Below are 17,305 nucleotides of genomic sequence, written 5' to 3'. Positions count from 1 at the left end.
CAATCACTAAATATCGAAATAGCAAAGTAGGCATTACAGAGTAATTTTTCAGGCTATTTTCATATGCAGATGCTCTATTCCAGAATAAACATCAGTTTATTTTAAAATTGCTTTTGCCTGAAGACAATTAGAACAACAGTTATTTTAGGAATAAGTGACTTTCTCTGCAGTTCATTTTGACATGTTGGCAAAACCACAGAGGACAGATTCTAGCTCGATAAGGAAGTTTCTATGTTTGAGTTTGAAAAAGTGGTTCAGTCTATACCCCCGAACAAAGTCCGTGGCAGCAGGATACAACTTCTATAAATACTTGAACCGCACTCTGGAACTTATTTTTACAATACTGTTTGTGTACGAAAAGTTGTACTTAATACCTAATCTATGTTATTGCTTTAGGTTAGTCAGAGTTCTAGGATCCTTATCTTTTTGGCATATTTAATGCATTTTTCTTTATTTGTCTGTTTTTAATGTAAGTTATTGCTCAGAGCACTAGTGACCCAGTTCCTTCGCCCGCTTGTTTACAAATGAGGTGAATATGTACAGAACGGATAAACTGTGACAATGAAGACATTATTTAATGCTATTTAATTATCTCTGTCAGCTCGCGTGCTCGTGATGGTTTTCATTATGTGCATTTGAGAAGTCCTGTCTTCAAGTGGAATCATCTTAAACCTTTACTGCTTGCTAGAGTCTACGCTATTTACTAACTCACATTGAATATTGTGGGTTCAAAAATCAATTCCATTAACATAACAAAATTGAAAAGTTTTGTTTTTGTTGGAGGGGAAAACCTTCTTCTGCTCTCTAGTTACAAAGCTCATTGCACAGAGAAAGCCACAGTTGAAGAACTGATATCACAAAAGACTGTTTTATCAGTTCAGTTCTGATACTGATCATTCTCTTTGACATTTGGAAGGAATTTGGATCAAAGATTTACATAAATATTTAAATAAGACCATCATTTCTTTAATATCATAGGTTACAAGTAATACTAGAACTAGGGAACTTACCTGTTAGCCCTTCTAGAAGAATACTGGGATTGCGTTCAGTAAATTTCTCTTTATGTGTGAAAAGCTTCTGGCAAAACTTGAACTGCTTCAATTAAATATTCTTTCATATCACACCAGACTTCATCCCGGAATCGCTCTTCCAACTGATAGATGAAGACAGATCCCATAGTCTTGTGAAGGTCTTGCTTTCTATACATAGACCTCTCTTTTTTCTCGAGACTAGAGAGCATGGTCTCTACCAACAGAGCTGTTGGTGAAAGGCACAACCATTTACCATCACCAGCCTTCTGCTAGAGGTTACATTTTTGTTGTACCTGCTTTTTAGAGCTGCCTATGCAGCCTCTAATTCTGTAAACATGACTCAGATTACAATTAACAGTTTAACTAGGAGGTCTTTGCTTGACCTAGTCAGTGTTTTAACTGGAGAAGACAAAGAAAAGCCCCTTAAGATGATCTCCAGGTCAGTATAAGGAGACTAATCTCTAGGTAGAGGTTTGCTACTGAAATATAGTGAAGCCAGAAGACAGTATGTGTCTAAAATTACAGCTTGGCTACTTCTTTGTAAGGAAGATAGATATATACTTATCCATCACAGCTGGCTGTCTGTATAGAGAAGTTTGGGGGATCTCTGCTACTATACTTAAAATAAAAATAAAAGGGCACCCTGATTGCATCCTGACCCTGGTTTATGGTGAGTCTGACCTACCATGTGGTGTGATTCCTACAAGGGGACCATCTCCTGGGAGCATGCAGACAGAAAGAGAGTTGCAGGTTACTCCAGCCAGCATCTACACTCTGGGGATTGACTTTATTTTTCTCATCTTCAGGTTGTTTTAAGAATATAATAGAAAAAATAAAATAGTTCCAGATGGAGGGGACCTACAACGATCATCTAGGCCAACTGCCTCATCACTTCAGAGCTGATTAATAGGTAAAGGGTATTTTTAAGGGCATTGTCCAAATGCCTCTTAAACACCAAGAGGCTTAGGGCATTGACCACAGGCCATGGGGCATTGACCATTTCTAACTATTTACATAAAGCATCAGGAGTAAACAGGTGTGTTTTCCTTACAGTAATTTTACTTACTCAACATCACATATTGCTGACCCTGGATAGAGTCCTAAATTCAGTTCAGAGGTAACAAATGGTCATGCTGCCAAATTTGTGTACAATTATTGAAGGAAACTTACACCTGAACTTTAAGAAAAAACTATGTCCAGAGATGGAGGAAGTGAAAATTCACTTTATTAATAGTTTTAGTCAATCTAACCACTAAGTGTATATAGATCCCACTTGAGAAGCTTCTAGAGGCAATTAATCTGTCATGGCAGATCTGAGCTGCTAGATAGGAAATAATGCAAGATCCTACCACAGAAAGTCAACATCCATCAGAAGACCTTCTTTTGGACCTGCCAAATCAGCATATTCAGCCTGCCCTGAGCTGTGTCTGGGCACTTGAAACTGGAAAAGACTATGGATATATTTTTGAGGGGTTTGAAAAGAGGCTTTTTCAGCTTCTGTTTGCATCATTATGGTGAAAGTGTTGTGTTGCTGAGGATCTTACAGCGGGAATCAAAAGGTCTGGCTCGTGTTCTGTAATGAGTAACAAAGCAACGTGCATCTTTGTCCCAGATCTAAAAGGAGGTGACAATAGGGACTGCCTTTATAGGGTATTGTGCCAGAGATGCTGTTCTGACTCTGTATATAAAAATAAATGGGTTGGGACCTGCTAAAAGCTTTAAAAAAAAAAAAAAAAAAAGGGTTCCTGAGCCTAAAAATGGGAAGTGAAGAGGGCAGGGACTAAACCCAGCATGAAACCAACTGGTGTCCTGCACGGCTGGGGGAAGGGAACCAGTAACATATGGTTGCTGATGCCTAATTGCTGCTTAACATGGTTGCCAGTTCTGCTGCTGCTTAATAAAGTGTAAACATCTTTACACAAAAGCGCCGTGGGTCACTCTGTTGTAAATATACCATCGGCGTTTCAAGTGGTTTTATTCTAGTCAGATGTTTGGCTTTTCTTAAAGTGCCCGTTTACAGTGATATATAGTCAACATACTTCAGGCAAATAACTCATAAACACCAAAATCTCTCTAAAATACCCAATGCATCCAAATTAGACAGTAATACTTCAGAGCTGCTGTTCATAAAGCACTTATTTTATATATATATATGTTCACTGACTTAACTGAAGCAAGAAATAAAGCTAAACCCACATGTATTGGTTTTTTTTTTTGGTGTCACTTATAAAGCACCACTCTCTGAATTACAGTAATTTCTGCAACAATTCAGTGACCACTGAAGTCATTTGTGTAAATTCACAAAGGCAAACTTTAACTGCTCATAATAGCATCATTAATATGAAATGAAAAGTTAGTTATCAAACTTCTCTTTTGATCCAGTTAAACACTGTGTTTTTAATCCTTTAAATTATGTAACCCTTTTTTTTCCATGCTGTGAAACATGCTGTGTGTTGTATTGTTACCTTTTCCAGGAAGAGTGATGTAGAATTTTTGCTAGTGTCCATAAATCTCTGCGATATTTTTTTTTTTTATACATCCTTTGTTGGTATTTTTGTCCTGGCATTTAGTATCAGAACACAAAACACAAGAAGAACTCTTGGCTTACATCAGTGCTGTCTTGACCTACCGAGCAGCAACAAAAAGTATGATTCATGGGCACTATTATTAAGCAGCGTCCCTGTGTTCAGGGAGGGAACCCCTTTTTTACCCATATAAAGTAAATTCAAAGCAGAAGAGAGCAGTTCGGTGAGGCCACGGGAGTTTTAATGTGTTTATTTTCCTACATTATTGTTCATTACAATTAAGTCCAACAAAAGGAACAGCACTGTGAATTATGCCTTTGATACTGTTCCTCTGTTGGAATTGGGCTGGTATAATGACAGATAGAATGTGGCTGGGCTCTTTGTTTTGCTTTCTTTTTTATTAGAAATGCACGTAAGCAAGCTTTATAGGGAAGGCAATCTTTTCCTAAGTGGAAAAAATATATAATTGTTGAGTTAGTGAAAGAAAATTATAAAATTGAAAAAAGAGAAAAAGTTTATTTAATTTGAAAAGAAGTTAAATGACCACTGTTAGGATTCATTTCTGTAAGGCATATATGAAGACGTATGTGTCTAGAAGAAGACATCGTCTAAAGCTTCTTGAGTTTGTACTGTGAAAGAGGAATTTACAGAAATGACAGAAATCCTTACTGAGCTTATGTGGCAGGCCCCAGCTCTGCTTGCTCCTCCAGAGCCAAATGTGTGCTTTTCTGCTGCTCAGGGCTTTTATATCTGTTTGGGTTGGCCTTCCACACAGCACAGCAAGGCGTGCTCCACCCGGCAAGACATGCTGCCTTTTCAGCACTTCTTACAATACAAAGAACAGGTTATTGCTCTCAGGCTTGTTTTCCCCACATGAAAATATTTTTTGCAGTTCTTAAAATTATAAATCAAGATCATTAAGTTCCAACTCCCTGCCATGGGCAGGGACACCTCCCACTAAACCAGGTTGCTCAAAGCCCCATCCACCCTCGGACAGCATTGTGTAGCTAATATAAGACACACCTAGGTCTTTGTAAAATTAATTTTTCTGTATTTAATACATTTTCAGGCTGAAATATATGGGACAGAATCTTTAGACAGACTGGTTCAAGTTGAGGAGTACATGGTAAATCAATTACTGTTGGATTTCTACAGAAAAACATTCCTGTCCTCCTCAGTGGGTGTTGCATATTCTCTGACTAGGAATAGATTATGTGATGTGGTTTGCCACAAAATGTAAAGAAAAAAAAATATTTAAGGAAAAAAAAAAAGAAAATAATATTCTTTCATCAAAGTATTCCAAATTCATCAATTTCCATGGAACAGTTCAATATTAACCATTTTAATACAGTACTTTCCAAACAATTTCAAAACAGCTAGTGGAAGACAAGATGCAATCTTAAATCCAGAAGGAACTGGAAGTGCTTATTGTTTGGATGTCTGTTAGGAATGATTGGCCGTTATGACTCTTAAAATGTTAAACAGAGAAAAAATGCTACTTGTTCAGTAGAGTTCATGAAAAATGTGTGCTGTCTAGTTTATCGTCGGTGCAAGTGTGTGTAGTTCCTTGTGTGTTGGGTCTGGGCTCTCAAAGAGTGGAGACTCCATCAACTCACTGGGCAACCTGCACCAGTGCTCAGTCACCCTCACGGTGCAAAAGCATTTCCTGATGTTTAGATGGAACCTCCTATGTTTCAGAGTGTGCCCCTTTCCTCTGGGCCAGTCACTGGGCAATGCTGAAACCACCACCTGGCTCAATCCTCTTTGCACACTCCCTTTTGGTATTTATATAGATAAATAAGGTCCCCACTTCCCCCCAGATGCTTCTCCAGGCTGAACAGTCCCAACTGTCTCAACCTTTCCTCGAAGGAGGTGTGTTCCAACCTTTAATCAACTTCATTACCCTTTGCTGGACTCTCTCCAGTAGACCCACGTTTCTTTTTTACTGGGGAGCCCAGAACTGGACACAGGACTCGAGGTGTGGCCTCATGAGTGCTGAGCAGAGGGGAAGGATCATCCCCCTCAACCTGCTGGCACCATTGCTCCTAATGCAGCCCAGGATGGCATTAGCCAAGGGCACATTGCTGGTTCATGTTCAAATGAGTGGCCATCAGGGCACCCAGGGCCTTGTCTGCCAAGCTGATGTCCAGCTGGATAGCCACAAAAATGTACTGGTCATCATTCCAAATTCCAAGGACATGAGGCAGGAAAAGTAAATATATTAAATGTGACTCCCAACAAGCAACATCAAAATCTTCACATTTTCAGCGAAGGTAGTGATGTCAAAGATCACCGCTGGGATAAAGGCAAGGTGCTGCACAGAGTTAGCGGCACGGGGGTTATGGCTACTGAGGCAGAAGGAGAACCCAAAGGGTAGGTGCATTCATAGGTTAGATCAAAAAGGTCCCCATTCCCAACTTTGAAAATGCTGGCATGATACTTTGCAGGTCATGCAGAAAGTGCTTTTAACAAACCTGTCACTTCAGGGGGCCTCCATGTGACTGGGAAATTATATATTAAAAGAATATATAGTAAAAAAAATAATCTTGCCAACAGCAGGCCCATTAATTCTCAGAAGCATGTAAGAGTTTAGAAAAAAAAATCTATCAAAAGACATAGCGATAAATGAAGCGGAGAATAAGACTCCTGTGTGTTTATACTTAGATGGTGCCAGACTTCTCTGATAGTTTTCTTTGATGAGATAAATGCAGTAAAATGCACGATATGTCGCATAATTAGTAAAAAAAAATAATAATAATGGAGGAAGATTAGTCCAAGAACTTGGATGTGGGAAGAGACAGACTAATCTCTTGGTCTCTTAGAGAAAAGAGAGCTATGAGAGAGTGGCACATGAAGAGAGGTATTTCATTGATCTTCAAGGACTAGTTTGTGGAACAGAAAATAATGTGCCCAGGCAGAAAGCACTGATGGCAGAAAGCAGAGAAGCACTGGCACCACGAACTGGTAGTGGAGAAGCATACAGAAAGATGTCAGTAGCTTTGAAGACCGAAGTGTGAAATAGAGGGATATTTCCTAGAACGAGGTGAAAAAGTCGTACCTTGTAGGCCAACAGCAAAACTTCAACTCAGTGGCAAGAGGTAGTCAGCTGGAAACAAGAAGAAAAACTCTGCCTACCGGATGACCACCAGGCTATTACTTTTATCAGAAGAAATATTTGCATGGTAAATTGGGAGATAAGAAAACTGTTGGATGAGAATGTTGCGAGACGTGTGCAGCTCTTCTCCATCCAGACCTGAGTTCGTGTTTTTGCCAAGGAGACACTCAAAGTGGCACCGATGTAGAGAAGGGTGATGAAAGTGGTATGAAAGTTGCAAAGGGTTTTGCAGAAGGCCAAGTTTTCACACGTCTGAGTATACATTTCACATCACAGTACACAGGATTACTTGGAGAAACAAGATAAATTAATCCAGATGCTCTAGTCATGGAGCGAAACTGCTTTTGCTGTCCATCCCTGCTCGGGCATCTCCACAGAGTGCTGCGATGGGCTTATTGAACCTTGGAAAAATGAGGTCTGAGGGAGAATACTGCTGCTTTCCGTGAATTCATGATAGTGCAAACCCCAAGCAGGAGGAAATCCTGTTTAACCTGAGAGGCTTCCAACAGAAGAACAAATAGATATAAACTGACCATGAAAAAGTGCAGGCTGGAACCGAAGAGGCAGCTTTTAACCAGCAGTGATGTACTGGGACAGCCTTCTGCTTGGCAAAAGCAGTTCAAAACCACTCTTCTTCTTCACACAGGAACACTGAGTTTTGTGAATCACCTGGCTTTATTCATTTATAGTTTGGTGTTGATGAGTTATTGAAGTGCTGGAGCATGTCCAGAGGAGACCTACCCAGCTGGTGAGGGGTCCAGAGAACAAGTCATACAAGGAGAGGCTGAGGGAACTGGGCATGTTGAGTTTGGAGAAGAGGAGGCTGAGGGGACACCTCAGGGAGAGGTCTCCTAGGGAGAGACCTAAGGAGACCTTGACAACTACCTAAAAGGAGGGTGTAGAGAGGTGAGGGTTGGCCTCTTCTCCCAGGGGAATAATGCCAGGAGCAGAGGAAATGGTCTGAAGTTGGGGCAGAGGAGGTTTAGATTAGATTTTGGGAAGAATGACTTTCCTAAGAGCGCGGTCAGGCACTGGAAAGCCCAGGGAGGTGGTGGAGTCACCATCCCTGGAGGTAGTTAAGAAACTTGTAGATGTGGCACTTCAGGGCATGCTCTAGTGCCTGAGATTGATGGGTTTTTTTGTGTGTGTGTGGTTGGACTTGATGATCTCAAAGGTCCTTTCCAACCATGAAGATTCTGTGATTCTGAGTTAGGTTGAATACCCAGGTGCTAATTTCCTTCAAGTAATGGTTAGGTAATTGTCATAGAGTTACAAAGGAATTGCAGTTAATTAATCAAATATCCTCTGCGTCATTAACTGAGTAAATGACTGTCACCCTGACAAAGATCTTTTTGCTCTTTAAAAGAAGTGCATTAATTTATCATCTTTTATTTTAAAACTTTGTGGGTTTTTTCATTTTGTCAGGAGGAACCTTGTGAGTGAGGCACTATCACTGTCATTTTGAATGTGGCACAGATCTATTGCACACAAATTAACAAAATTAGTAGCCTGCTACTTGAGTGACTAAAGTCACTTGTTGTCCCTTAGTTAGATCATTTTGGTTCAAGACTGACCACCTTGATCAGTTCCAGGAAGAAGCTTCATGTTGTAATTTCCGTATAAAACCAAGTGGCAAGTAACAAAGATTGTTTAAAAAGGGGTATCTAAAATCATACAATCTCTGTAAAAAGGGCTCTGATCAACTGGTATCAAAAGGAACACATCCAATATGTATTTTTTAATGTTCCAGGAGGGAACAACTTATTCCAATACATTGTACCTATTTTGCTTATTAAGGCAATAGGTTCATAATCACAACTTCAGTTAAAAACTTAAGTTGTAATTTCAGTTGCCCACTTCAGTTAAAAACTAAGCAAAGTGCAGAAAATGCGATGCAGTTAGGTCTAAAAAACAATTTATTTGGAAGGCAGTTTTTTTGTACGTTTCCCTGATGGCCTCAGTATTACGGGGAAAAGGTCTAATCAGTGTCCTGCACTCCATGTGTTTCTACTAAATTTTGGTGCATTGTGTTTTAAGCTGTAAGTGCCAAGGTATCCAGCATTTGTCAGAACAGTGTAGATAAACACAGGATTTTCTCCCAGCATTTCAAAATATGATCTACCATTTGATTTTTGTGTTGTCGTCCAATTCTCACTTGCATCTTTCTGCCCAAGATGCAAGATAACAATTATATGAAAATAATGTGTAAATGTTGCTCTGCCTGTCACCTTCTTAGCCTTTTTTTTGTGTGTGAAACACTGCAATGCCATTAATTGCAATGATTTCTGAGCTGAGTGATTACTTCAGCCATATTGCTGTTTTACTTCTTCCACAAGAGCCAGTATCCATGAAGTAATGCATTTTTAGAAAAAATTTGTACTCTTGGCATTGTGCGGTTGGAAAACCATTTACATAGCAATATACTTCTCTTTTTTAATGTTAAAAGTACATTTAGAAAACAATTCTTTTTGAAACACAGGAAAAGGCTAGAAATGATAGTTTTTTTTGATTGCGCAAATTGCTTTCAAGCCAAAATTCAGTCCAGAAAGTGCTAAAAACATGTTTGCAGGACTCCCATCAGTCTGCTTTTGTGTTTTCAACCTTTATTTGTCTCTGTCTCTAGCCTAACTGTCTGTCTTTGGCATAAACACAAGCCTTCAAAGAACAAAAGGTGGTAAAGGCTCCCCACCCAGATGTGTGTTGCGTTTGCTCAGGTTTTAGGAAAAAGCACTGCTGGTTCTGTTTGAGCCGGCAGGTGCTATGGAGTTGTTTACACAAACATTTCTTGTGCTTAGCCCTAGTGGAAGGCAGCTATTGCACACGTGTCTCAATTGTGTTTAACCAGACAATGGCATTTGTTTTAGCAGGGTCAGCATTTGGCAAATAGCAGTCTATACTGAGCTGTGTCTTAACCTCTTAACGCCTGAATGGTTACGTGGTTGGACTCCAGTTCCCAGCAGAAGGCTGATGAACCCTTCGTTTATGTTCATTATAGAACATAAAATATGAAAAGTGCATTTTTTTTTCCTTTATGTAATGAAATGCGTCTCATACTGGCTTTCAGTTCCGTTGCTGTCCTGTTGCTTATTCTTATTCTTCCATTTCATGGTGTGATGGTCTGTCTCTCAATATACATATAAGGATATTTTTATAGTAAAAAGACTGCCTTCAAGTTGCCCATTACCATAAACGTATTTTTGTTGTAAATACGATGTCCAGGTGTATGCCAAATTACTTGGTATACTTTAACTTCCTTCCCCACCCCATCTCCTGATGCACATAGCATCACTCTACACAGTCCATGAATTGATATTACTAACAAGTCAATGGGCTGTTGGTCAAAATAGTAGTATTCCTTGTAAAGGAAAGGAGAAAGCACCAGCTAGAGCACGTGTTCAGAAGGTAAATTGAGCTTTCTGTATGTGAACGCTTTAATTCTTTAATGAAGTCTGCTTGTGGAACTATTTTCTCCGTAAAAGAATTCAGAGAAGACAGAGGTCAAAGATTCTGGGTTGCGTTTTCATGTTAAATGTTATGTTGAAATTGTCTAGCAGCATTCCTCGCAGTCAAAGTTGGAATACCTTTGTTCCTTAGACAATGCAGATGGCTACTTATCCTTTGACTCTTGGCAGAAAAAAATCCTATTTACCTTGTGAGTATGAAATCCTGCTCTGTCCTTAGGCAACAGAAGAAGTGCTTGCTCCCTTTTGCCCAGTGCTGCTATCGTATGTGATGGGGTATGATATTGCTACACGTCTGACAGTCTGAACACAGTAAATGCCTCTTAACTTTGTTTGTTCACTTGGTAAAATTTCTGACCTTGCTGAAATCAGAATCTTTTGATTTCATGGAGGAAAATCTCCACCCTCAGTTAAAAACTGGATTTCTAGTGTGGCATGGCAATTAGTCTGGGGAGCAATATTAAACAATATTAAGTCTGTATGCTTTTCAGGTGTTGATGCAATGGATACTAGGTTGCCTGCAAAAACTTTAAAGATAGTTTTTTGGCTCACAGTGTTACAGGCTCACTTCTTTTGGGTGAATATTAAATGTCCAAGATATGTCTCCTGAGTCTCTGGAACAGTAACTGAGTGTATATCTGACTTCCAAACTGAAGATATTTTTTTTCCTCATTATTTTTATTAAAATAATTTTGTTTAATTCTAATTTGCATGTATTATTATTTTTTTTCCCCTGCAGATTTCATTTCTGGCCTCTGCTTACATGAGCCAACATCTCTCAGAGGAGAGCTGCTCTGCCCTTGCATCTGTTACCCATTACCTTTACCTCTGCCAGTTCAGCTGGATGCTTATTCAGGTTGGTCTCTTTGTCTTTTTCACCCCTTCCCCAAAACCTTCGTAAAAGTAACTGATACTTGGACTGTGTTTCTGTTATATCACAGTGTATGTATTTCAGCAATTCAGTGCTAGTGGAGGGGCCAAGCATTAGATGATCTTTATTAAACCTAGAGTGTCACCTCTCCAAGGGTAAATATTTGAATGCTAAGAAGACTTTTTCCAACAATATTCTTTACAACTGTGTAAGAATTTCCACATCTCACTTCATCCTGTAGAAGTTACTGTCTCAAAACGCTGAAGTACTATTTTTATTAGAGTTAATAGCTTTTCTGAGCATCTCTTATTAGGTCTTTTAAAATAGTCTCTTACAGGTGAAATGCAAGTGTAAACCACACTGTAATTTTTTGAGTCAGTAGCATTTCAGTCATTAGACTTTTGTAATTGACAAACCTTCATAAGTTTGCATTAAAATAAAGATTATATACATTCATAAATATTGCCAGAATTTTCAGACAATTATAGAATCAGAGAATCATTTTAGTTTGAAAAGACTTTTAAGATCAAGTCCAACTATTAACCTACCACTGCCAAGTCTGGTAGACTAACCCATGTCTCTAAGCACCATCTCTACCCATCTTTTAAATACCCCCAGGGATGATGACTCCACCACTTCCCCGGGCAGCCTGTTCCAATGCTTGATAACCCTTTGGGTGAAGAAATTCTTCCTAATATCCGATCTAGACCTCCCCTGGCACAACCTGAGGCCATTTTCTCTTGTCCCATCCCCTGTGACTTGGGAGAAGAGACCGACCCCCATCTCTCTACACCCTCCTTTCAGGGAGTTGGAGAGAGCGAGAAGGTCTCCCCTCAGCCTCCTTGTCTCCAGGCTGAACACCCCCAGCTCCCTCAGCCGCTCCTCAAAAGGCTTGTGCTCCAGACCCCTCACCAGCTCTGCTGCTCTTTTGACATAGAGACTCACAGAACAGTAAATAGCGTAAAAAACAATTGAACTAATGTGGGAGACCATGAACAATCAAATTTGTTATGGAAAATTACTGGCTGTAAGTTAGTCAAAATAACAATCTGTGATGTTGTTTGGAAAATACATTATCGTGCCCTTGTCTGGAAATGTATATTTAGCACTAATGTGTGAATTATGCCATTTATTTGTCTGATATTTTAATAGGATTTGCCCATAGCACATTTATTGTAGCAAACAGCTTTAGATATGCAGCTCCATGCGTTGCCATACAAATCCTCCGATATGCACATTGTCAGACCAAACCGAGAATTGCAAATTAGGCTATATCTAAATACAGGTTTCTCTCCCAGAGACATTAGTGTTGTATCTGGCATTTTCAATCTGGGATTATGTCAGGCTTACTTTGACTGAGAACCCCAGCAGCCTCTGTGCTTGTTGGTTTTAGCAACTTACAAGTAGATGGTCTGTCATAAAAATGAAACAGAGACTAAACTGCTCTGTCTATAGTGACACTAATACTCTTTTTATTCTTGATTTTGTTTTGTTCTGTTTTTTCCTGAATTTTTACATTTAGCAAGATTAGGTAGTCTCTCCAGTGGATGTTGCTTTTTACTGCCTCAATACAGAAATTTTGCTGCTGTATTTTTCCTTCACCTAGCTTGGCTTATGACTTTATTTTAGGTTAGCCAACCGAAATTATTTTGGGAGCTGAAAATTACATTCTTCTTCACAGCTGCTCATTCACTTCATTCCTAAATTACTTCAGATCTCTTGAACGTTTAACATTTTGGAGGGACAAAATAATGCTTTTAAGTCACTGTTTTACTGAAATATCTCATGTTTTGTCTGCTTGGGTTTGATAGTGTTTCACCTTCCCATCCTGCACACGTTACATTGCATTAGGTTGCAAAAGGATTCCCACTTCAAGTGCTTGCTTTTCCAAGGATTAATCATTTGTAATGAAAAAACATTGTATGACTATTAACAGTTGGTCGTTTTTATGGCTTTAGTTAAAATCCATTGTTATTTTGATGGAGTAGACTTTGGCCAGGTCGCATGTCCCATTGCGTTGACTGGAGCCTCGGGGTTGTGACACTCTTGAAGATTCCTCATGCAAATCTGAGAGGACTGAGGTGCTTAAGAGGGAATCCTTTAGAGCCTGCTGAGCAATGAGCTGACATGAGAGTAAAACTCAAAGTGAAGAGAGTTGCCCTTTTTTAGAGGTGCAGGTCTTCAGCTGTGAAAAATTCCTGGACGTTCAAAGACCCAAAAGTTGGACACCTCTAGTGGGACGTGTCCCTGCCCATGGCAGGGGGATTGGAACTCAATGATCTTTGAGGTCCCTTCCAACCCTAACCTTTCTATGATTCTAAAAGGAAAGAAATAATCTGGAACATAGATCAACCCAGCCTTCACTTAAAATTTACTCCTCTTGATTGAGAACAGGTCCCAAATTTATGTTTCTCCTTGCAAAGCGAGGCAGTAATGCCAGGGCACGAAAGGAGGGCTGTGCTTGGGCTGCTCCCCATGACAACATTAGCAAAGCTTGCGGATCCAAGGCAGAAACAGGCTGATTTGCAAAGTCAAGATGATACTGCTGCCTAAATGGCAGATTGAAATGTTTGGGAAACGAATGTTCAGCTTTCTCAGCATGGTATACTTAATACGCATGACTTGATTTGGAAGGTAGAATTAATAATGTATTTAAACTTAAATACTTCTGTCTGGGAAACAGCAAAAACAGATTCTGTGTCTCTCATGCAGTCATTGCCCTCTGTGAGGCTGTGTAGCACAGCAGAGATGCTTGATCACTCACTCATTTTATAAAAATCTGCTGGTGTCAGTCCCGATCACTGCATACCAGAGAGGAGGAATGGGGTAACCAAGTGCAAGCAGCATGCAGATATGTGCAGATACGGGGAACTGGAACATCCAGAAAATCCAGACCATTTTAGGGCATTAAAAGGTGATGGGGCAGCATTTCCAAGCAACAAAATTCTATAGGAAAATCCAGTTGGACCTAAACGGATTTTGTCCTAATCTTTCCATCTTCTGCATATTTCTAGGCATGGTGCTTACGCTTAGCATTTTATCATATTTTAATAGTGGTTAAAATGACAAAATCTATAGCTTGAGATTCAAATTTGTTTTCCATTTTTAGATCCTTGTATTTGTAGTCTTACATTCAGTATCAGTGTATGTACTACACACATAGCCACTGCCTGCATATTGACCGGAGAGCTGGAACGGAGATAACCTCAGAGATCATCTGGTCCATTGGCAGAGTCAGAACAAAGGCCATGTCAAACCATCCTTGCTTATCTGGTTGTTCCTGTCCCTTTCTATTGCATTGTCTTGTTCTGAGGCTTTTGTAGGGAGAATTTTCTAAGTTGCATAATGCTGTTATCATTACCCAGGGTTTTTTTGAGGATGAGGCTTTCTTGACTGCAGAAGGAAAGGAGTAAGCAAGGTGCAAATGGCACCTTGTTCCCACAGAGTGAGCTTAGCCTGAAATATTTGCCTTATACTTATCTGACTTTCAAAAGTCTCATCCTGATAAATGTCCCTTCAAACAAACATACGTTGCTACAGCTTAAGCCTGTATTTTCCAGTGCAGTCTGCGTTTTTATCTTAGGAGCACACAATAAGGAGGCCTTTCTGTACTGTATATGTTCTTCCCATAACAAATATATAGTATGAAAACCAATTATCAGGAAAAATAATTTTCTTCTTTTAGCATTTTTTAATTAGTTACCAAAAAAAAGTTACAAAAAAATAAAAGTTAAAAGCTGTCTTTTAAGGAAAAAATAAAATTGTGTCGTTTTCAATCGCCAATTCTGACATAGAGTAAAATTACCGGGAAAGGCAGATTCTCTGTATTTTTTTGTGCTGTGTTACAGTGGAGTAAATCAACAGCAAAAGTGGCAGTTCAATAAGCAACTTATTAAGTGTTATTTGAATTTGTAATTGTTTTGCATTCTACATCAGAACAATCACAACTTGTACATTTGTTCTTCCACCTGAGTAGCTGGGAGATGGACTGTATGTTTTATTCCTCTGTAGAACTGGTTATTGTTGCAGCATGGCAACAGGAAAGGATTTGCTAAAATTAGTTGCGCTCTTTGTATTAAATTGATTAAATTTTGGAACATCATAGGGTTGAAGACAAGAACTTGTAATTAACAAGATAGTAATGTCACTGTGCAGGAAATGGTGAACTATCCAAACCCCTTTATGTCTTTGCAGCAGCACTGGAGTTAAAGTGTTCTTCTGTGATAAATGAGGTGAGATAGGTAAATATGGCTAAATAAACACAGGGCAAGGACATGAGGTACAATTTCTTAGAAAGCAATCTCAGTTGGATGACTGAGAACAATGCTCACCAGATTGTCAGAATTAGTAGAGCCAACAATCCCAGAGCATAATAGCATCAATCAGTTCAAGGATTTTGCTGTCTGGAAATGCTGGCAGTGAAGCACGGCCCAGTCAGGACTACAAGGGCATGTAATTTGAAGAATGTTTATTGGCATAAGGTGGCAAATAGAATTTTGAGTGGGTCCTCAATGCCGTGCAAAATCTAGGAGAGAAAAGGATAGCCAGTAAGTAGGGAAAATCTTCTTACAATCTGTGGACTTTTTTTCCAAATACCATTTAAATCTCTTTAATGTTTTCTTCCTGTGCATGTTCAACAATTAATAGTTTTTCTGTGTTCTTTCAAGCTACACAGGAGAGTTACAATTATATGGTAGGATTTTCCTGCGTTCATTTAAGGAAAGCAAACGCTGCTTTTGTTCACATAGCACCAATCACCAAATGAAAAAAAAGAAATGCCATAATAATTGCTATATAATTAATACAATTACATACACTGGACATTTAAAAAATGTCATTTTCTAAGGGAAAGGGAGCATTTAAAGTGCTTACTAATCTAATAATTTTTTTGGAAAACAAGTTGTTGGCATATGCAATGTACTTTATGATTCATGAAAGAAAGTATTGTGTATTCATGCTGTATAAATCACAGAAAAAAACTGCAATGGTAATTAACTGATGAGACTTACGTAAGGAATCTCCACAAACCAATTAAGTGTTTGGTTGTGAGAATTCAGTCGAGCTGAAGAAACTGGTAGACAAACCCTTGGCTGAGGGAAATCTGCGAAATTTCACAAACACAAATAATTGCTTTGCAATTGTCTTGACACTGTATATGGGTTTCACCTGTCCTAACAATAGACAGCTGCAAATTAGGCATATAAATCAACATTCTTATATGAAATATAGATGTTGTGTAAATATAATGTCTGTGTAGATGATGGAGGGATGAGTATGACTGGGTAAGGGTGCCTGAAGATACCTGTCCTCCCTCCATTGACTGTCAAGATAGGCTCAAAGCACAAGCTTGAATTTTTATACCCTCTAGGCAAAGACAGAAATAATCCTTCATTCACTCCATATAAAAGGCCAAAAATACTTATATAAGACACAGAGCTATAGGTGTTATAATACGTTCAAAGTGGAGGATGTAAAGAAATATTTTGCAAGACATATTCTTATTATGAGTAGTCCAGGTGTTTATGAGAAAGTAGTAATGTGTGTAGATGTGAATGACAAAATGTTTAGCACATTGGAAAACATTGTGACTATTAACCTCTTAAAGAAAGCTCAAGGATCCAAGCAAAAGTTTAAGTATTTTTTTTTTTACTTGAAGGGTTTCCTTGCTCATACTACCAGTTATTTCAAGAGATTTCAACTACTCCACTTCTTCATTTTGATGTTTTCAAGTTCTTAGTTATGCTGTTTGATGATGAGTTGATCATCATTGTTGCAGAGGTGCATGTGAATTTACATTCACTTATTTGCATTTTTTTTCTCAAACTCTTGTGCAAATACTACACAGAATGACAGAACCATTGAAATTGCAGGCTCATCTTGAGACTGTCTGGTCCAACACCCTGGTTCAAGCAGGGCCAACTAGGGCAGATTGCCCATGACCACATTCAGTTGCATTTTAATTATCTCTAAGGATGGAGACTCCAAAACCCCTCTGGACAGCTTGGTTCCCACAGCAAAAAAAAACGCTTTTTCTTGTGTTCAGATGGAATTTCATGTATATAAATTTGTGCCTCTGGTCCTGCCACTGGGTACCACTGGGGAGGGTCTGGCTCCTCTTCATCACTCCCTCCCGTCAGGTATTTGTACACATGGACAAGACGTCCCTGAGCCTCCGCTTCTCCAGGCTGAACAGTCCTGGCTCTCTCAGCCTCTCCTCAGAAGAGAGATCACAGAATCACAGAATCACATGGGGTTGTAAGGGACCTCTGGAGATCATCTAGTCCAAACTCCTGCCAGAGCAG

At 39.2% G+C, this 17,305-nt stretch overlaps 1 protein-coding gene across 1 annotated transcript in view; it reads left to right on the top strand.

Moving 5' to 3' along the window:
• The window catches only part of ADGRV1 (adhesion G protein-coupled receptor V1), a 277,476-nt gene that overhangs the window by 174,929 nt on the left and 85,242 nt on the right, over positions 1–17,305 (top strand). The window contains exon 83 of the mRNA XM_014936880.1: positions 10,872–10,988. Within this exon, the coding sequence (XP_014792366.1) occupies positions 10,872–10,988 (117 nt within the window). The remainder of the gene's footprint in view (positions 1–10,871; positions 10,989–17,305) is intronic.

This window comes from Calidris pugnax, unplaced genomic scaffold, assembly GCF_001431845.1.
Source record: "Calidris pugnax isolate Ruff unplaced genomic scaffold, ASM143184v1 scaffold40, whole genome shotgun sequence".
NCBI lineage: Eukaryota > Metazoa > Chordata > Aves > Charadriiformes > Scolopacidae > Calidris > Calidris pugnax.
This window is presented reverse-complemented; position numbering and strand designations above follow the sequence as displayed.